This window comes from Phascolarctos cinereus, unplaced genomic scaffold, assembly GCF_003287225.1.
Source record: "Phascolarctos cinereus isolate Bilbo 61053 unplaced genomic scaffold, phaCin_HiC Scaffold_7;HRSCAF=346, whole genome shotgun sequence".
Classification (NCBI taxonomy): Eukaryota; Metazoa; Chordata; class Mammalia; order Diprotodontia; family Phascolarctidae; genus Phascolarctos; species Phascolarctos cinereus.
The window spans coordinates 172,261,704-172,283,853 of record NW_027556180.1 but is presented as its reverse complement, the minus strand read 5'-3'; the positions used below and the strand labels follow the sequence as shown (position 1 = coordinate 172,283,853).

The following is a 22,150-nucleotide window of genomic DNA, read 5'->3' as shown; positions in this document are numbered from 1 at the left end:
TGGCACAGTTGATAGAGCACTGGGCTTACAATCAAGAAGACTCATCTTCATGATCTCAAATCTGGCCTCAGACATTTACCATCTGTGTGTCCCTGGGCAAGTCACTTAACCTTGTTTGCATTCCTCATCTGTCAAATGAGCTGGAGAAGGAAGTAGAAAACCATTTTGATATCCTGGCCAAGAAAATCCCAAATGGGGTCATGAAAAGTTAAAAAAAAACTGAATGGTTCTTTTTTGTTTCAGGGATTCTGTCCAATATAAGGAGTTTGGTAGAATATTTTTTCTCAATTTCTGAGAATAATTTGCATAGTATAGCTACTAAATTTTCTTTTAAAATTATAGAATTTCCTTGTTAATTCATCTGGACCAGGTTTTCTGTGGGGGTTTTTTTGGGGGGTGGTTGGAGGGGAGAGAACAGTTCCCCTATGGTTTGTTCAATTTAGTTTTCTGTAATGGAGTTTGAGATCTTTATTTCCTGTTAAAAAAAATTTTTTTTAGATAATTCACTTCTTAAAACTTTGAGATTTACAAGCATATGAATGCATATAGTAGATATTCTTTCTATTTAATGTTGTGATTCCATCTTTTTTTCCCCCTTTGGTAATTTTAACTGTCCCCTCTCTTACCAGATTTGCTAAAGGTTTAATCAATTGCTGCTCTTTTAAAAGAACTTTTCACAGGAATATAGGACATAATCAAGAAACTGTGTAATTGAAAGGGGAGATGAGTTGGTCATATGGTGAAATTAAGGGATAATAGATGGATGTTCAGAGTAATCTACTGCTATCCAGAAGATATCAGATGCAAGGAAGGAATCAAACACAATGGGTAGCCCCCTGAATCCAACTTCTGAGAAGTCAGAGCTGAGAGCCAGGGAGGATGGGGCAAGGACCAGCTGTGTTCTTGAGTTGAGAGAACTCTCAAATAGATGAAATCACAGATTCATTTGGGTATTTCAAAGAACTAATTTTTAGTTTTTTAGTTTTATCATTACTATATGTTTTCCGTCTACCAATTTTTCCTCTAATTTTCAAGATTCCCACTTTTGTGCCAATTTGCATTTGCTCATTTTTGAGTTTTTTAATCATATACTCTGTTCTTTAATATTTTTTGTTTCTTAATCTATTTTTAGACATAATTTTCCTTCAAAGACTAGGTCCCAGAAACTTTCATGTGTTGTCTCATCATTATGATTTTTTATCAAATGGCACTGTCTCCATGATTTGTTCTTTAACCACTTCTTCGGTATATTATCATTTAGTCTCTACTTAGATCTGTATCTGTTGCTTCTATTCTTGATGTTATTCCATGTGGTCTTTAAATATGTCTTTACTATTTCTGCTTTTTAAAAAAGTTATTTAATGTTTCCGTGTGCTCTGAAAATGAAAACATATGGCATTTTAAGCTTTGTATAGCATTTACATACATTATCTCATTTTGTCCTCACAACACACAATGAGTAGATGCTAGTATCATCATGAGATAAGGAGCTTAAGGCACACAAAGGATAAGGGACTAGCCTAGGGTCCCACATTTAGCTTAGTGTCTGAGGCAGGATTCCATCTCAGATCTCACTGACTCCAAGTCCAGCACTCCATCCATTATGCCACTTAATCTTAATATGTGTGCTTAGAAATGGGCATATTCTTCAGTGGTCCAAGACAATTCCAAAAGACTCATGGAAAATGCTATCCACATCCAGAGAAAGAACTGATGGAGTCTGAATGCATTTTCATCTTATTTTTTCCATATATTGTTTCTTCTTATAAAACATGACTAATATAAGGAAAATAGATATATTCTTTAACATTCCCATTCAAAAAACATGATTACTTCAGACATAGCTTCTCCAAAAGTTTGTTCATTTCTGTTTTTCCTTTTTATGTTAGATTTGCCCAGTTCTGAGAAAGTAGCATTAAAGTTTCATGATTGCCATGTTACCATTACCATTTTGTGATTCAGTTAATTTTTCCTTTAGGTATAGAGCTGCTATGCTGCCAGCTGTTGCATATTTAGTACTGCTTTAAGCATAAGACAGTTTCCTTGTTTCTCTTCATAATTATTTTCCACTTTGATAGTCATAATTGTAGCTCCTGCTTTTTTAGAACAATCTAATGCATGACAAATTTTGTTCCAGCCCTTCTCTTTAGTGTGCATTTTTTAAGATGTGTTCCCTATATATTGCAAATTTTGTGTTTTCTTTTTTAACATTTTGTCATTCATCTCACTGAACTGTTTGATCCATTCACATTTAAATTGATGTGTTATGCTTGTATCCCTCCATTGCCCTGTGCATAATTTTATTATACTACTTTGATGCTAGTATATTCCTGTAAGCTGTTTTGCACTATCAAATTTCTTTTTATTTAAATTGTTCATTTCTCATTTTTTTCTCTTCTTCTAACACTAATCTAGTCAAACAGGTGGTTCAAAATCTTCCTTCCCTTCTAAACTTTTCAGTTAACATTCTTTTGCTATACCCTTTTCTAAGTTTTCTTTTGGTTCATATGTTCTCTTATAATTTATTCAGAATTTTTTTCTGATTCTTATTAAGTACAGAATTTGAACTCCCACTTCTATTTGATATTGCTGTTGTGGCTCTTATTCCTTCCTCCCAATTTTCTGTTCTAACTCACTTTAAAAAATCAACCTGATTTCAATGGATGAAATTTCCAGTGAGGACATTCCCTCTATTAATACAGACTAGCAATTGTTATGCAATTTAAGAGTCTGAGGGGAGTTGCCTCCAATATTGAGACTGAATGGCAATTCAGTAGTTGTATGGCCAGTGGGGGTCACAAGCAAGACTTGGATTAAGGTCCTTGATGATTTATCATTACTTTAGATTTATCATCTATTACATAATGGATACCTTACCCCTTATGCTCTTTGAAATAGAAACAGAAGATGGAGGTGGTAATAGTAAGTAGTATTATTATAGTAAGCTAGTATAATATAGTAAGGTGGAAGTAACTGTGCCTCAAGTCACAAGGACTGGTCCTACTCTTTGCCCTTGTCACAATGAATCCCCATTCCTCAAGTCATGTTATCCTATTGCCTTTCACCTATCACTCTATACCTCCCTGCTCCAAAACTCTGGGTGGTGACTGTCTATGAGGGACTCATACATCCTCTCTTCTTGGGGGATACACAGGGGGGAATTAAGTTCTAGAAGAAACCTTTTGTTAGAAAATGTTGTTTCTTAAATTGCCCTCCCATAAAACCCATTATAAGGTCCCAATGGGAATGTTTAAGGACAAATTTCCTTTATCCTTCTGAGTCAAGGACCTTTAACTTTTTATCAATCCTTCCTACCCATTACTTTTGTCTTATTTTTCCAGTCCCTACTTTGGCTGAGGCTAAAGAAATTAATCACTACTTATATGTGATGGGGTGTATCATGTTTCCTTTCTCTTACATTTCCTATCACCATTTGCCTTTCTATTGTTATATCCTCCAATACAAAATGCAGATTGTTTTCAAAGAGGTCAAGGATATAGTCCATGGAGTATTAATTCATCTTTTCTTCCTTCCCATCTTCCAGTTAAGTTCCCCTTGAAATTTCAGTCTCTTAGGTCCTTTTTGTCCTTTCACGAACTCTCTTCTTTTACCCCAGTTCAACGTCTTTTTTTTTAATAGCCTAAGTACACGATATTTTTTTTCATTAGTCTTCTCTTATTCAATTTGCCTTTCTTGACTGTTGGAGTGCTTAAAGTAAAATTGTCTGCTCACCTCTGGGATTCTGTGGGTTTTTTTTAGGAATGCCTCAAATTCTTTTTGTTGACGTACCAATCTTTTTTTACTGATTATTAGGTTCAACTCTGCAAGATTAATTTGGGCTGCTGACTGAGGTTCTTTGCTTCCCATGATACCTTTCTTTCATATTGAAAGTCTTTCTTCAGACTGATAAAATGTGTTGTTACTGAAAATGTAACCTTTAACCATAATATACCTTGGAATGTGAAGTGTGGAATTTTTCTGGTGGCAATCTATATAACTGTTTAATCAATTCTTTGCTGTCTCTATTCAAATGATCTGGACTTTTTCTTTTCCTACAGAATTGTATTCAGGTTTTTTTCTGTCTTGCTCTTCTAGATCTACATCTCTGTAAAAGTATCTTTGTGCACTTTTTCTTCAAGACCAGTCATTTTGGTTTACATAAAATTCATGTTCTTGTAATTTCTGCTTTTATTCTTCCAAATTTATCTCTTCCTCAGTATTTGTGTTCCAAATCTGACACTCACTCTGTCTCTGAGTTTCACTTCTTTGGAGCAAATCTCCATTATGTTTGGCATTTTAGTCAAATCTTAAAACAAAATTGGCAGTTCTCATTTGTTGTAGAAGTACCACATGGGGAGACAAAAAGCAAGAAATAAAAACGAGGGTGTAGGAAGATTGATTAATAAGGGTTTTTGGGGGGGCATGGAGCTCTGGATTTAAGATAGACATTTATTACCCCATATACTATTATACCATTTTCTCTATCAGTTCCTAAAATCCAGCTTCATTTAATCCCTTGCTAAATCATACCAACAAGGTTGTCAAATGCAGTGTGGGACCAGGTAGTTCTCCCATATCTTCTATTCCTGTGTTCTACTTGTCACCTCTTAGGACTTATGATCAGGGAAGTGAACAGGAGTGGCAATTCCTTAAGATTCTCAGAACATATAAAAAGAAATCATATTTCCCACAAACCTAAAATTCCAATCAAATCCAACAAGCATTTATTAAACGCCTATGTGCAAGGCAATGGGGATACAAAGACAAAAGTAAAAAATCCCTGCCCACAAAGAGCTTACATTCTAATGGAGGAATATGATATATAATATTGTACATTGCTGTTGCTCCTTCATAGACTTCTATTTGTAATATGTTAATAAAAATGTAAGTTTTCCAAAACATATAAAAGAAAAAAAATCCAATCATTAGTTTAGAAATGGTTCAAGATTTACAAATAATGCTGATTTACCTTCTGCGTTATTAAATTCTCAATTCCAAAATGACTTACATTTGTGAAAAAACAAAAGATATTCTAAGTGATTTAAAAAATAAAACTTCTTTTTGTTAATTAAAAAAAAAAGGAAAACTGGGGCATTTTCCCCTAATAATTATTCATAAACATTATCACTACTAAGCATTGTAAATTTTTTAAAGGATTTTTTTTTTGGTCCAGACTTGTGATATCATGGGGCAAAGATACTTGCTCTACCAAAGCAGGCTAGCAACTAGTCTATAACTTAGTCTCACTGCTGCCTGGGGGCCCACTGGGAAGCTGCTATGACTTGCCCAGGGTCACAGTACCAGAATGTGTCACATGTGGGACTTGAACATCTTTCTGACTCCATGCTGCCTCTCAATTTGAACTCAGTTTCACAAAAAGATAAATTTCACTGCATATCTAAGAATATGTGTAAAGTTATAATTAAATGGAATGCATATAACCTTTCATGATGTATTATACACAGAGAAGAAATTCAAGGAATTCAACCCATCTGGAATATCCAGTATGAATTTATTGATTTGTAAGATAGGCACATGAACAGATACTCTAAAAATCCTGGAAAGTTTCTTTTCTATACTACTACTGACACAAACTAAACATCATACAACCTTTTCAACTCTTTACTTCTACTTATTCAACTAAACTACTTAATTGGCTAAAAGAGCAACACTTTCAAAGTTGATTTTAGTAGATAAATTTTTTAAGTATATAATACATAATTTTCAAAATTAGGTTTGCTCTTCAGGTGGAGGGGGAGGAGGTGGTGGTGGAGGGGGAGGAGGGGGTGGGGGGTGGAGGAGGAGGCTCAATAGTTTCCATAAGCTTCTTATTAGCCTCTTCATTGTGACGGTTTTGACAATGGGTTAAATGTTTCTTAAAGCCTCTTGGGAAATTTGATTCAAAATTACAACGTGGACACTTAAGTAAACTTTGCCCATGAGCTGCAACATGATTTTTAAGGAGAGATTCCAAAAGAAAAGCCTTCCCACATATTGTGCATTTATATGGGCTATGAACATTATGCTTGTTAACCAAATGATGCAAAACGGCACCTTTTTTCATAGCACGACAACAACAGATCTTGCAAAAATATTTTCCTTTTCCACGTTTCATATATTTTGCTATCTCTTCCTCAGAGATAAAAGCCTCCTTCTCATCTGTAAACTGCAGGATGCTTTTTGGCTGATCAGTAACATCCATTTTCTCTTTAGTGAAATCAACTGACTCCACATCAACTTGCTCTTGATCACTGTTAGATTCCTGGCCCTTTAGATCTAGGAAATCTAAATCTGCTTTTCCACATTCACTGCTACTAAGTTCTGCATCAGAGTTCTCTTGGTTGTCTTTCTTGAGTTTCTTTTGACAAGGATATAATGCATCTTCCTGAGCCAAAATATCATCTTTTTGATCTTCCATGGCCTCTGTTTGGACATCATACTCACTAGATTCAACTAATTTCTGAGATTCAGGGTAAAGAGAGACAGATTTGTGAAGCTCAGTAAAAGGAGTATGTTTCTTCAATTCTGAGAAGAAAGAGCGTTTCCGGGGCTCAGAAGATAGCAGGGCTTTGGGGCACTCAGGAAAAAGGGCAGATTTTCGGGTCTCTGAAGCCATTTTAGGAGGTTCAGATGACCCAGGAGGACCCGGTTTCCGGGATTCAGGGAAGACAGATTTCTGATGTTCAAGAAAAAAGGAAGACTTCCAGACATCTGGAGACCCAGGAGGAGCAGCCTTCTGGGATTCAGTAAAATCATTAGAGGCAGATTTCCATGGCTCCCCAGAAATAGAAGGTTTCCATTGATCAGAAGAAACTTTCCAGAGTTCTGGTGATACTGAAGATTTCTGGTGGTCAGGAGACACAGAAGTGCCTGATTTTCGGAGCTCAGGGGACAATGGTGGACCTGACTTACGGAGCTCAGATAATCCTGGAGGTCCTGACTTACGAAGGTCTGGGGACAACGGGGGAACTGCCTTTCGAATTTCAGGTGACAGTGGGGGACCTGGCTTTCGGAGCTCAGGGGATAAAGGGGGGCCTGTTTTTCGAGCCTCAGGAGACAAAGAGGGACTTATTTTACGGAGTTCAGGTGACAATGGAGGACCTGGTTTACGGGGCTCAGGGGACAGTGGGGGACCTGGCATATGGAGTTCTGGTGACAATGGAGGACCTGCTTTCCTGGCCTCTGGAGAGAATGGGGGACCTACCTTCCGGGCCTCAGGAGATGAGGGAGCTAGTTTACGAGCTTCTGGTGATGACGGACTTGGTTTACGAGACTCTGGGGAAGAGGGACCTGGCTTCCAGAGTTCAGGTGACATAGGAGATGTCTTTCGAAGTTCTGGGGGTCCAGGCTTCCAGGTCTCAGGAGATGTGGTAGATTTCCATGAACCAGGTGATACAGGTAAAGGCTTCCAGGATCCAGGTGACATAGGTGGACTTGGCTTCCAAGGGCCAGGTGATAGAGGTAAAGGTTTCCAAGGACCAGGTGATACAGAAGGAGCAGGCTTACTAGTAGGCTTCCAAGGTCCAGGTGATACAGAAGGAGGAGGTTTCCAAGGTCTAGGGGACGTAGATACCACAGGCTTCCAAGGACCTGGTGATACTGCTGGGGCTGGCCTCCTTGGCTCAGGGGACACAGCAGGTGATGGCTTCCAAGACTCGGGAGAAACAGCTGGTGATGGCCTCCGAGGCTCAGGAGATTCGGTCAGAGCTGGTTTCTGGGATTCAGGAGATGAACTTGGAGATGATCCCCAAGGCTCAGGGGAGGAAGCTAGAACTGGTTCTTGTGGCTCAGGGGAAGTTGACAAAGGAGTCCTCAATGTCTCTGTAAAATGAGAGAGCTTCTGGGCCAAAGGATTAGCAACAGGAGACTTCTGTGGATCAGGAGATACAGAAGTAAGTTTCTGTGGTTCCAAAGAAGCCAGTGGGACAAGTTCTGAGGATTCTGGAGAAGGAACAGGGGAAGGTTTCTGAGACTCAGGAAGGATAGGTTTTTGAGAGTCAGGGCCAGCAACAGAAAGTTGCTGTGACTCTGCAGAAACAACAGAAGCAGGTTTCTGGAGCTCTGGAGAAGTATCAGGGGTAGTGTGAGAAGATTCTGAAGACTGAACAGGAGCAGATTTCTGTGACTCCGTTGAAAAAACAGACATGGATTTCTGAATCTCAGATGAATTAGACATTTTCTGGGACTCTGAAAAGAGAGGGGTTTTCACAGGTTCTGTCTCCTTATCCAAATGTTTTTTCTGTTTATCATCCCACTTATCTTTTACTGAATGTTGGGATGTAATGTGATAGTACACATTGCAGTACATTTTGCTGGTAAAAAAACATTTATGGCAGTGAAACAACTTTGCGGTTTTCTGATAAAATATCATTTTACCTAACCCACCAGCATCCATTTCATCACAATACTCTGGATGGATGGTACCCATATGGATTTGTACATTTTCATAATCTGTGCCTTTGAAACTGCAGTGATCACATTCCAAACGTTCCGGTTGTTTACGAAGTTCTGGGAATACTTCCATTTTTAAAAAATCTGTTACAACTTGCACAGGTCCTTTGAAATCACATCAATGTTGCTGCAAAAAAGTAAAAACCAGTTGAGTTATCATAATTTATTCTCATATAAAGATTTAATTATTTGAATGCAATTCTTTCCCAACCCATTCAAGTTACATAATTACAAATAATGTGATATATTTGCCAGGTGTACATCTCTGCAAAGATTATAGGATTCTAAAAAACCATTGAATCTGTGTCTCTGACTAGAGACTTATGTGATTCTCAAAAACCACACTGCCTTAACACAATTATTTTGGAGCACTGAGTGACAAATCTTGAAACAAAATTCAGGATATTTTAGACTTATAGCCTAAAGAATACAAATAGTGTTTTATATTTCCAGTCTTCATCAAAAAGCATTAAATAAACTAGATGTTAACTAGAAAAGATGGTGACCTTTAAAAGATAACTTCACAGGTCTAGAATGACCCTCCAGGGAATCTTCCCACGTAGCATGATGCTACAACAGACTGCTACTAATATTGAAATATTACAAGTGTTTCTTTCCAAGTTTAACCTCTGAAATGCAGAGTATGGACAACAAAAGGGGGTTAGTTTCAATTATAAGCATAATGATCACATAATGATCTTATTTGCCTATGAAACAATGAAAATTCTCTCACCACTTATGTGCCACTTTTAATTAAAAATATTCAAACATCACTAAAATAGACTTCACATATGAACACAGAGTTGCATTAAAGATATTAACAAAAATGTCTTCTTTCAATTAAAATGTTCCATAAAGGTCAAATTTATAGATTTTCATGTTGCTGAATTTTTAAAAAATAATATATTAAAATCTTTTAGTTTTGCATTAAGTTTTAGCGAATCACAAAATTCCTATTAATTTTAACAGCTGTTACTAACAGTGCCATTATGTATAAACTATCCACAGGTCTTCTTTTTGAACTTTTCTGAAGTATAGAAGGATATATGTCACCTGAGGGAACTGGAAAGATTATTCTTCAGAGTATTAATTCTTTTCCCCACATCTCCCCTTTAACTTTTGTAGCTCTCCCTGGCACTATCCAAAACTTTGGAAAAATACTTTAGGTCTTCATTCTTCCCTATAATGAATAAATACAACAAATAAAACAAAAGAAATTTGTGACACATTGCAGTCTTAAATATGGGTAGACAACAACCTCAAAATCAATAGCCCCAAAGTATCTTTGACTGAAACCAAGCAGAAATAGTGTTAAAGTAATAACATCAGATTTTTTCAACATGTTATTAAATTTTACTACATTTTTTTCTTTTCTCTCTTGATTTTTTTCCCTCCCTCAAAATTCTTTGTTATGAAGGATCACTATCTGAGAAGAAGAGGAAGAGAAAGGATATAGGGTGAAATCCAGGGGATGTAAAAACAAAAGATATCAAGAAAATCTATTTTGTAAAATCAATATACGCTCAAAGTGGAAAACTGTGTTTCACAGATCTAGATACAGAAGGGACTTCAAAGGTCATTCCATTGTGTCAACCCCTCAGTTTATAGATGAGGAAACTGGGGTCTAGGAATATTAAATTCCTTGCCCGAGATAGCACAGAATGATAAGGATCAGAAACAGGATTTGAACATAAAACTCAGAAATAGTATTCTTTCTTTCCTTGTACCATTTTGCTTCCAAAGCCATTCTATAACAATGACTTGAACTAAGTGGAAAAGTCACATTTCAATAAACCACACTAGCTGTCAATTGCTTTAGCTGTATCCAAATAACCTATAACCTAGGAGCCATTTTGGAAGCTATAAGACTGCACAAACAGAAGTCCCTTCAAACAACCCTGGATTAAATTACTTAACCTCTCTAGGCCTCAGATTCTTCAACTGTAAAAAGAAGAGTTTTAACCACATGACACCTAAGGTCTCTGGCAAGCTCTAAAACTATGACCTATAAATCTGTAATGATAGAAGTTGTTCCTATGAATGAAATTGTGGCTACCGAGTCAATACTGCCCTCTCCACATCTGCCCACCTAAGCAACCACCAAAGTTTTACTTCAGTCAAGTAGTGACTTGATACTTTCATAATCAACTTGTAAGCTTCCTAGTTTGACTAAAGAACTTATATGTACGTTTTTACCTACTTTCTCAATGGAAAAAGCAAAACACACAGATAAGACAGTATATCATGGAGAAGGAAAAGCATTTAATGTGGAATCAAATGACCCGGGTTTGAATTCCAGTTCTATCCTTGAATGAGGCCATGGGCAAGTCACCTAAATTCTCTAAACCTGTTTCCTCTCCTATAAAGTGAGGATAATGGATAATTTGATTTCTAAAGTTCGAGGTAATCTAAATCCTATAATGATAATTCTAAAACAGAAAATACCATATACAAAGCATTTAAAATGGCTTTAAGCCATTCTTTGTCCTAATTTCACATTCTTTCTATGTAGTTTAATCCTTACATATACACCCCATTTTTTTTTGCAATCTAGAGTTCATACTCATACACTGCAATTTTTTTCTCCTTCCCATGTTCCAATTCTGTAACTCTCACTACTACTAACTACTGAAAAAAGAGTCTCCATAATCCAATATGGGTTAAATAAAAAACTCCATTGATGGTATTTTCCATTTTCCACAGGACCTCGTATGTTGCTCTACATATATTTGGAGGAGTCCCAAAAAGAGGCTACTTACTTAGCAATAAAAAAGGCAAGATAACATACTAACACATGAAAAGATGTATTTCATAAAAGCAAACTGGAAACCCATGTCTTAAATTACTTTGTATTTACTTCTCTATGCACTTGTTGTACCCTAAGTAAAAAGTAAGATTCTTGAAGAGAAAAACCTCTTCATTCTGTATGTGTATCACTAACGTTCTACCGACAGAGAGCACCAAATGTTTTAGTTAATTCAATTCCCTATTTCCCCCCACCCCTTTAATCTTGTTGCTTGGCCTGTCCACCACAACGTAGCCCTTCTCACTCTGCTCACATTCACCATCTTCTCTATTTCTACCTTTTACCCTGTTTATTCCTGTTTCTAACAATACCTGGCAACCAACACCACAACACAAAACCCAGGCAGCTCCTAAACTCTAATGCTGCTTTTCTCCCATTTCCCACCCACCATTCCCTATTCCAACTACCAACCTCCATCCACAAGTCTTTGCTCGCTTTCACTTCATGTTTCCATCCTGTTTGTCAAACTTTGTTCTCAAGTTTTACACCTTTATACCCTACTTAGACCTCTATCTCTCTTTGAAGGTCAATTTGGCACTCAATTACCTTTCAGATTTCCAGAGTCTCTAAGTTAATCCCAACTTCAACTCTTCTATTTTTCCCCTTCTCTCTCTCAATTATCACCAGTTACTTCAATCTGCCTACTTTAAACTCCTTTGACCAATCTCCAAGTCTCTCCCATTGTGTTCACCTGCTGCCCAGACTTTTTTGTCCTACTTGTCAAATCCTGGTAGTTCTCACTTTAAAGACTTCAAAGTCTTTTTTCTTTTCACACACAAGTCAAGCACTAAGTGACTCACTATCTGGCTGTGTGTGCTCCTAAGAGTTGACCACACATTTCTATAAGCATTCTGCAGCACAGAGTGCCAGGTAAAATTCTACAAATAGGGAGTGCACAGGGCAAGAAGGGAATAAGGGAATGGAATTCAGCAAATCAAACCTTAGGACTTTCATACGTGCTTACATTTGTAATCCCTCCAAAAGATAACACATTATGCAAAGATTTCAGAAACACAAAGATTCTGGATTATAAAGGACAAGAAATATCAAGACTCCAAAGAAAAGAAAGGTAAGTGAAAGGAATGCTAATGGAATATGGCTTAATAAATTCAAAGCAAATATTCCTAAAGTAGGAGAGAGGCCAGGAAAAACAAATTTGAGAAAAGATGAAGAGATAAGATTGTTGCTGGAAGAAATTACATAGTAGGTTACGAAAGAAATCTTACCAGATGCCTCAAAAATCGTTTTCAAAGACCAAATATCCTACATAGCTTTTTAGCTAAGCCAGGGTATCTGGCCTTCACCTTGCATAGAGAAGCAAACATGAAAGGACAAGGGGTTGAAGCTGAAAAAGTAGACATAGAAGGAAGAATTGGACTGTATTTTTCTTTCATTTTAAAACACTGGATTCAATTCCCTGCCTTTTTAAATTGGGCCCAATATAGATTTATGTTATCTCATTTCAGTTGTACTCTCACTGCAGCATCTTTCTACTTGTCCCTAATCAATTCTCTACCCCACTTACCACAGCAATTATTTCAAAATTTCTCTTCTCTCAAACACCCATAGCACTCTTCCCCCATATTCTCATTCAAGGATCTTGTCTCATACTCCATTTAAAAAATAGAAGCTGATTGCTCCCTGGTTTTCCTAATTTCTTACCCTTCTGACATCACTCCCCACTATAATCTCCTTTACTCATCTTTGATGAAGAAGCAGTCCTAAGGCAAACCAGCCTTGATCCCATCCCCTTCATGTTCTTCAGTAGATTGCTCCCAACATTATCACCACTCATTTTCTAATCATCATGCTTTCCTTATCTATTGGACCCTTCTCTGCTGCCCACATCCACCCCATTGTTAAAGAAATCTTCAACTTCATATTAGCAATTGCCCCACATCTCTCTTCTCCTCCTCAGATAAACTCCTTGAAAAAGTTTACTCTCTTTTAAACTCTTTGCAACTGTTATTCTCTTCAAAGTTACCAATTATCACTTACAACCAATGCCATATCTAATGGCCTTTTTTTAAATTCTCACGCCCATTCAGTTACCTCTCTCCAGCTGTTGATACTGTGGTCAGCCTCCTTCTTCTGGTTAATTTCTCCTACATATGTTTTTCTGACACTGTTCTCTACTGTTTCGCCTCATACCTGTTTGACCATTCCTCAGTCTCCTTTGCTGGATCTATGAACATCCACATTATATCCACTACCACTTGAGGGTGTCCCCAAGCCTCTATCCTGCACCCTTTTCTCCTTCCATAGTATTACACTCAGTGATGTCACAAATTTCAATGATCATCTCTATGCAAATGATTTCCAGATCTTTATCCAATCCTAGTTAGTCCAATAAGCATCTGCCTAGTAGACTGGATAACACACAGGCTTTTACAGCTCAAGATGTCCAAAACAGAATTTGTTAATTTTTTTCCACCAAATCCTCTCACTTTGGACTTTCCTATTACTGTTGAAGGTAGCCACTTCTTATACCTAGGTTGAAAACTTCAGTGCTACCCCCTCAACTCCTTCCTCTCACCCCACATATCCAATCCACTGCCAAATCTTGTTATTTCTTTCTCTACAGCATCTCACACATACATATCCTTTTCTACACTCACACAGTTGCCATCCTAATTTAATAATTCATCATCTCTCTCCTGGAATATTACAATAGTCTTCTAACTGATCTCATGGCCTCAAGTGTTTCCCCATTTGAATCTATCCTCCCTAAAGTTCTCAAAGTTTTTTCCTCTCAAGCTCTGATCGTGTTACCCAACACTATGCTCTCCTTCCCCCCCATCAATAAGCCACAGTGGTTCCCTATTGCATCTAAGAGCAAATATAAAGTCCTTTGGTTTGGCATAAAATGTCTTCACAAACTGACCCTTTCAAGGCCCAGAAGATTTTTCCAGTCTTCTTATACTTTACTCCCTTACACAAACTCTGATCCAGCTACCCAGGCCTATTTGCTGCTCCTCACACATGACATTCCATCCATCTCCTATCTCCATGCTTTTATATTGGCTGTCCCCTAGATGTAGAATGCTTTTCCTCCTCTTAGAAACCCTATGTTTCTTTCAACACTTAGCTCAGTCACCTACTGCAGGAGGCCTTTCCCAGGCCTGTTAAGAGTCTTGCCCTTTATGGTTACTTTCCATCTAGCCTGTATGTTATCTTATATATACACCACCACCCTTGTATAATGTAAGCTACTTGTAGGCTAGGATTGTTCTCACCTTCTTGTGAATTCCCAATGCTTATTACACCAAACCTGGTGCACAGTAAGCCTTTAATGCTTATTGATTCCTCCTACGAGTTGGGGGGGGGAGGTTTAATGCTAGTTATTTGATGGGTCTAGATAGCAATCTAGTATTATAAGAAAAGGCAAAATGACAGACTGTCAGCAATCACTCTAAGGCCACACACTCAGATACTATTTTGCAGGATAATGGGGTGCCTTCCCTCTCTGCCAGTATACCTTTAATAACTCATTAGCATATATTGCTCTATTGTTAATCTAAACTTTTCCTAAGCCTCATGACATTTTCAGCTAATACAACTTCATGGGTTACTAATTCACATATTTACAGTTCACTGTACAAATGAATGCTTCTTTCTGTTGTACCTTAAGCTTCAAGATGCAAAAGTGAAAGGGTAAAGTCAGGAACTGTTTTGTAACTAAATGTATAAACACAAAGAAACAGGTGTGGTACACATCTGCCTAATGCAATATATCATACTACTTTATCTCTATTCCTATTGAAATCAGTCATCCATGCTTTCTTCTACTGATCTTGCGCAATGTAGCTTCATTCTCAGGAGCAATGGAACAGGCATAGAGGTAGGTGAGCTAAGTATTGCCTATTACTGAGAAGACTGAAAGCTTTTGAAAGATAGGAGATAAGTTTCTAACAGAATTAAGTGACACTTTGTTTATTATCAAGAAGTCACCAGAAAGGAAGGAAAGAAAGAAGGTGCCAAGTAGATATAAAATACTGTTTCCCCTAAGCAGCTACAAGCCTACAGCAGTGAAAACAGTAGCAGCCAGATTCCTAAACAATGTTAAAGGGAAGCTACAAAGAATGTACTTATCTCAATAACCAAAAAGCACAGACATTGTCCTACATGTCTGACTGCTCCTCAGTCTCCTTTGCTGGATTTATATCCAAGTTGCACCTGTTAACTATGGGTATCATGTAAAGTTATCCTGGGCCCTTTTCTCTTCTCCATCTATACCATTCCACTTGATCTCATCTGCTCCCATGGATTCAGTAATAATCTCTATACGGATGATTCTCAAGTTTACTTATCCAGCCCTAACCTTTCTCATCCAAACTCCAGACTTGCATCTCCAACTGTTTACTGGACATCTTGAAGTAGATGTCCTGTTGACATTTTAAACTCTATACATCCCAAACTGAACTCATTATCTTTTCCTCCAAACTCTCCTCTCTTCTTAACTTCCCTATTACAGTCAAAGGCATGATCATCCTCCTAGTCATCCAGGCTCAAAATCCCAGCGTTATCCTCAAATCCTCATTCTTTCTCACCTCCACCCATATGACTGGAAAGTCCTGTCAGTTCTACCTTTGTCACAATTCTCAAATATGTCTCCTCTCTTTTGGCATGGAGACCACTTAAGTGCAGACCCTCTTCACCTCATGACAAGACTACTGCAATAGCTTGCTGGTTTCCCTCCTCCAGTCTCTTTCCACTCCAGTTCATCCTCCATTCAGCTGTCAAAATGAACTTCCTGAAGTGTAGGTCTGACCTCCAGTGGCTCCCTATTACACCCATGAGCAAATTTTAAATTCTCTACTGGGCTTCTGAAGTTCTTAATAGACTTATGAGGAAAAATGCTATCCATCTCCAGAGAAAGAACTGATGGAATCTGAATGCGGATCGAAGAATACTTTTTCTTTATTTTTCTTTTTTTTGTCTGTGTTTTCTTTCACAACATGAATAACAAGGAAATATACTGTGCATAACTACATATTTATAACCTATATCAAATTGCCTGCCTTTTCAATAAGGGAGGGGGGGAGAGAATCTGTAACTCAAAAGTTTTAAAAAAACAAATGTTGAAATGTTTTTTACATGTAATTGGGGAAAAATAAAACATCAAATTTTTTAAAAAGTCCTTCATAACCTGGCCCCTTCTTACCTTTCCAGTCTTCTTACACTTTCCTTGAGGGGAAATTGGGGAGGGGTTTGCACTCACCCATTCTCCCAAATTTATAACCTAACTCTTCCCCTCTCCCTCTTTTAATATCAATCAGGCACTGGATCTTGTCAATTCTATCACCACATCATGTTTCACTGAGTTCCCCTACCTCTCTAATCCCACTACCACCAATCTAGGACAGATCCTCAGCAACACCTAGCTGGACTCCTGCCTCCTTCCAGGGCTTCCTGAATCTATTCTCTCCCTTCTCTAACACATTGTTCATATCACTGCCAGTAAAATTTTTCTTATTCACAGATCTAGCTCTCACTTCTCTGTTCAAAAGCATCTACAACCTGGAGTCACTCTACCTTTTTAACCAAATAATGATCCACTATACATATGCTTCCATCAAAGTGGACAACTCTCCACCCTATACATACTTCAGTAAAATGAACACTCATTTTGCTTTCACATTTCCATGCTTTTGCTCAGGCTAGTCCCCACGCCTGTGATGTCTTCCCTCCTTTTTTTTACCTGCTGAACACTTATCAATCTTTTAAAGCCCAGCTCAAAAACCACCTCTTCCAAAAAGCCTTCCCTTATCCCAGTGATCTGTAACCTCCTTTCTCCTCAGTATTTTCATTGTACTTCATTTCTTTTACTAGTAAACTAAGCATGTAATACTGTTTATCATCTTTATCTCAGGGTTTTACTCCCCTCCATATTTGTAAGTTCTCTGAGAGCTAGGACCATATCTCACATTCAACCCATATTGTATTCCTGGTTAGAATATAAAAAATATTCCAGAACGGAAGTCAAGAAAGAAACAAAATAACAAGGGCTTTAAAGATAATAACAACATCAAGAAATTGTTCAATAAGAGAATGACTACCAGTCAAGAATCTCTTACCTGTAGAGTAGAACTAGCCGACTTCCAGGATACCTTTTAACTCTAAGATTCTATTAATCGATGGATGTAACAGAGCAGAAATAGAAACAATGTATTACTGGATCATGGCCCATATGGCAGCAAAATAAAGGACTTCTGGCAAGTGACAATTGTCCTATAAAGTCTGAGAAGAAAATGTCTGGCAGGAGATTCTCACCTGATCAAAAGGTTTCTAAACTGAAATTCAAGAGGAAAGATGAAAAATACTCAGACATAATTGCAAAACTGGATTTTCTAGAAGATCGTATAACATACAACGTTACTTCTCTTCATATGGTAAAGGTTCAGGAAAGACAACTGATAACAATTTAGGGTTTCAGATGTCTGTATGTCAAATATTGGTAATACTGAAAACTTGAAATTGTAACAAAAGAAGATAAGCATTAATTTCTTGTGTCATTGTGATTTAATAGACTGGAACTATGATTGGACTATGACCAAAGAATAGTATGCTTTGTTTAAAAAAAAATAGAAGAGTAAAGTTAGAGATAAAAAAGTATACAGACCTAATCACAGTATCTGTCAGTACCTAGCCCATATCCTCTGGACCTAGAGGTCTGAATTCATTCTCTTTAAATGAGATTCTGGTTTGAGTCACATTCTATGTACTTTTAGAAAGAGCTGTTTTTAAAACTTTAGAGAAATAAATAGGTATCACATAAAAAAGAATGATTCAAAACTAGATGACTCAAAATATGCAATTCAAACTACACAATCAAAATACCTTGAAGAAAAAAAATAAAGCTTTCTAAAAGAATTAAGAAGGAGCTCTCTGAAGAGCTCAGACTTAAAAAGTACATGTACGAAAGGTCACAGTGGTGTGAATGTAAAAGAACAGTGTCAGGAAAAGCAAAGCCCAAAACAATCTAAGGCTTTGAAGAAATGCTAGAGACAACAAAAAGAGATGTGGGGCAACTTTTTACAAATATTATATTTACAACAAAATGATTTGCAAAGAAGGAATAGGGACAGTGTTTGGAGAAGATGATGTGATGCTAACTTAGAACAGAAAAAGAGCAGAGTTCCTCAACTTCAATTCTCACACTGTAAAGAGTAGAACAAACGTATTCAGAAAGAATAAATTCAGACCTTTGGGTCCAAAGGATTTATAAACCAGGTGCTAAAAAAATTTACAAATGCAATCACAAAACCCCAACTTGTAGTCTTTGGGAAAACAAGGACAGAATAAGTTACCAGAAGACTGAAGTTAAGACAAATTGTCTATTTAAGAGTAAAATATGGATTCCAGATGTTAACAAAGGGATAACCTTTAATGTCATTCAATGGTCAAATTCTAGAACAAATTTCTAAACAGATGGTTTGTTGCCATTTATATAAGGTGATCATTTGGTGCCAACATGTATTAAGAAAGATTATACCAAATGAACCTTATATCATTTTTTCACTATTCAACTGGAAGATGAAACTGTTAAGTGTGGTATGTCTTGATTTTAGCACATCAGATATTAGTATCTCATGATATACTCATGGGACATTTTCTCCAAGCGGGAAAATATGGGGACAGCCAGCCGTACCTTAGGATGGAGTCATACAACCAGAAGTAATAATTAATACTTCAGGATACATCTGGACATTGTGGCCTGACATAAAGATTTCTGTCCTTGGCCTGTTCTGATCAATATTTTAATAAACTATTTTAATAAAATATAAACTTATTAAATCTGCACATGACATAAAGCTGGGTAATATGACAATTTCAAAAAGTAGGAATGAGTCAAAACAAAGAGATGAATTTTAAGAGAGATTAATCCAAAACTCTGCAAAGATCTAGAATTTTAGTTGACTACAAATTCAGTAATGAGCCCAATCAACAGTGTGATGTGCTTGTCAAAAAAAAAAACAAACAAAATTTTAAGGTGCCGTAATATAGTTTTCAGATCAAAGACAATAAAAATCTCACTATCACCACAATTGTTAGATTACAAAGAATCACAGAATGGTTGTCTAATCTAGCCCAAATCAGAAAAAGAATCCTATGAACAACAAATGGTTATCCAATTTGCCTCAAGATGTCCAGTGAAAAGAACCTTTGAGGCAGCACGTTCTATATTTGGATAGCTTTATTTGTTAGGAAGTTTTTCCCTGATATCCAACCTAATTTTATAAACTTCTTTGTACCTGCTGCTGCTCCTTCTATCTGAACCTTAGGGCCAAGCAACACAGGTCTAATTCTTTCATGTGCCAGCCTTTCAAATACTTGAAAACAGCTATCATAACCTCCCTATTTCTTCTTTTCTATAGGCTAAACATTTCCAATTAGCTCTTCACCCTATAGTTGACCCCTCCTTGGGGCACTTTCCCAACTTATCAACATCCCTCCTAAAATGTGGAACTGAACACAATACTCCAGGTGTGGTCTAACCAAACCTTTTTCCTGTATACTATGGATTTCCTAATGAAACAGAAGATCCCATTAATTCTCTTGGCTGCCATACCATCATACTCATAGAGAGCCTAATGTTTCAGTGTGATATGGCAGCTAAGACAGCACTCCTTGTCTAGAGTATGTTTATTTCTGGACACCACACTTTGAGAGGGACAAGGACAAACTAGAGAGATTCTAGAGAGTTATTCATGATGTCCTGTGTGGGTCAGATGAGTGTGCTGTGAGCATTTCACCTTTAGAAAACTCAAGTCAATAAGCATCTATTAAGCATGAAACCCAAGTATCTATTAAGCACTGTGGATACAAAGGAGCTCACAAGGGGCAACATGATAGTTATGTTCAATTATCTGAAAGAGTGTCATGTGAATAGGATTAGGTTTGTTTATGTTGCTCAGAAGGGCAGAATTAGGGCCAATTGGATGTTACAAGGAAACAGATTCTGACTCAATGTAAGAAAGAACTTTGTAACACTCCAATGACCTATTCAACGAGGAGTAAGCTATATCACATAACAGCAAATTTGCTGTCACTAAAACATTCAAGTACAGCTTGAGAACTACGTCAGGAACACTGAAGAAACAATATATTTGAAGGTAGTACAGACTATGTCATTAATCTGTATGAATTTTTCACTTTCAAAATTCCAAGGCCCAAATCTCTGAGTAATACTTAAATCATTCCATTCCTAACTAAATCTAAATCTACAAATAATTCTAACCAGTCTATATTTAATCAAAATTACTCTTGCCCTAGTTATTCTAATCTACCCACAAAACTCAGCACCTAGTCTCATTTCATTCTACTATAAATCTACGTCTTTTCCTGAATATACCCACATTAATCTTTGATGATAGTAAGAGCCTGCTTTGCCATCTCACCATCTGGTACTGATTTGCCATAACTTCGTATGTATGTATGTACCACAGTTTCACAACCATTTTGTATCTTGTGTAAATACATATTTTTCAAAGATTTTTTTCTGGACTATCGATTAGCCATTTATTTTATTTATGACTCACTCATTTAGCAAACATTTCTTGATAGCCAACTACAGGCAAGACACTGCATGATAGAATTTTGGAGCGAAGTCTGCCAAAAAAAACCTACACAACACAAATGGAATTTTAGTGCTACATATTTCCAATTTATCTTGTGTTTATCCACTGGAGTGGATGAAGCATACAGTACTTTGTTACTGATCTTCACTCTTTAACAGCTACTAAATATCCTAACATAAGTTGATACTCTCTAGTTACAGACAACGGAGAAAGCAAGAGAGAAGATAATAAACACTCTCAGCTTTCACAGTTTCTTTTCAACTTGCATGGGGCTTTTAATCAAATCTTGTTCAATCTTGCACTGCCCCCCACGGGTTTACCTCTTTCTATCTTGGCAGCAAGACATACTGGATTGTTTTTTGTAATTTACGAAGTCGCTAGTCCTAGGCAGAGAAATGCCCCGGACTCAGAGAAAAGCAGGTGGAGAGCCACATCAGAAGCTCACTTTTCTAAGCTACTACTGCTCCCCTCCAGGAATAGAGGCTTTTTTAGGGTTACTCCTGGGCGGGGCACCTTGCACACTTGTATACGCGAGGCTCAACGCCCGCCCTTGTCCCTGCGTGGAAAAGCCCGAGGATTTTATTGCTAAATCAGAGCATTGGTGGGGGGCACACCAGCATCCCGTTAAATGCAAGCACGGAAACAAAACATGAAAGGGCGTGGGGGCAGACTTCCCCCTCCCCCCATCCATCCCTATCCCGCCCGCCCCGACACACACACACACACTCACTCACTCCGCAGCCCCTCCCCCTCCCCCGTTAAGCCAGCTCCGCGGGCGTTCCTACCGTGCAGGGCAGGGGGGGAGGGGGAGCGGCGGGCACGTGGTGTGAGGGGGAGACCCGGGCCAGGGGGGTGGGACCGGGACAGTCCGTTCCTCGCGGACCGCAGGCCACGCAGCGGCGGCGGCAGCGGCCTCCTCGACGGGGTCCGCGAGCCCCTGCTGCGCGCGCGCTGCTCCTTTCCCGAATGGCGGCGCGAAGACGCAGCGACTGAGGCGGCTTCCCCGGGTGCGCGAGCGTGCGCGTGGTCGCGTGCGGGGAGGGGGGGTAGGGGAGGTGGTAAGAGGGAGGGGGGGAGGGAGGAGGCATGATGGGGGTTGGAGGGCGGGGATGCAAAGAAAGGTTGGCGCCGCCACTTTCCTCCGAGGCGCGGTTTCCTCGCGTCGCCCAATCAGTACCAGGATCCTCAGAAGCCTCCGAGGAGGGAGAAGGGGGTGTGTGGAGTGGGAGGGTCTTTGAACCGGAAATGCCTTGGCGTCCCTTAGCCGTCCCTCCCTCTCCCTCTCCCCCAGCCCCGCCGCTGCGCGCGCTCC

The 22,150-nt window shown here is 38.3% G+C and overlaps 1 protein-coding gene across 1 annotated transcript; it reads right to left on the bottom strand.

The window, feature by feature from the left end:
• Nucleotides 1–4,701: 4,701 nt before the first annotated feature.
• CHAMP1 (chromosome alignment maintaining phosphoprotein 1) lies at nucleotides 4,702–21,714 on the bottom strand. The gene is given in 3 exon segments (XM_020965164.2): nucleotides 4,702–5,793; nucleotides 5,795–8,578; nucleotides 21,624–21,714. Coding segments are annotated over 2 exon segments (2,793 nt in total). The 5' UTR covers nucleotides 8,525–8,578; nucleotides 21,624–21,714; the 3' UTR covers nucleotides 4,702–5,730.
• Between the last annotated feature and the right edge of the window lie 436 nt (nucleotides 21,715–22,150).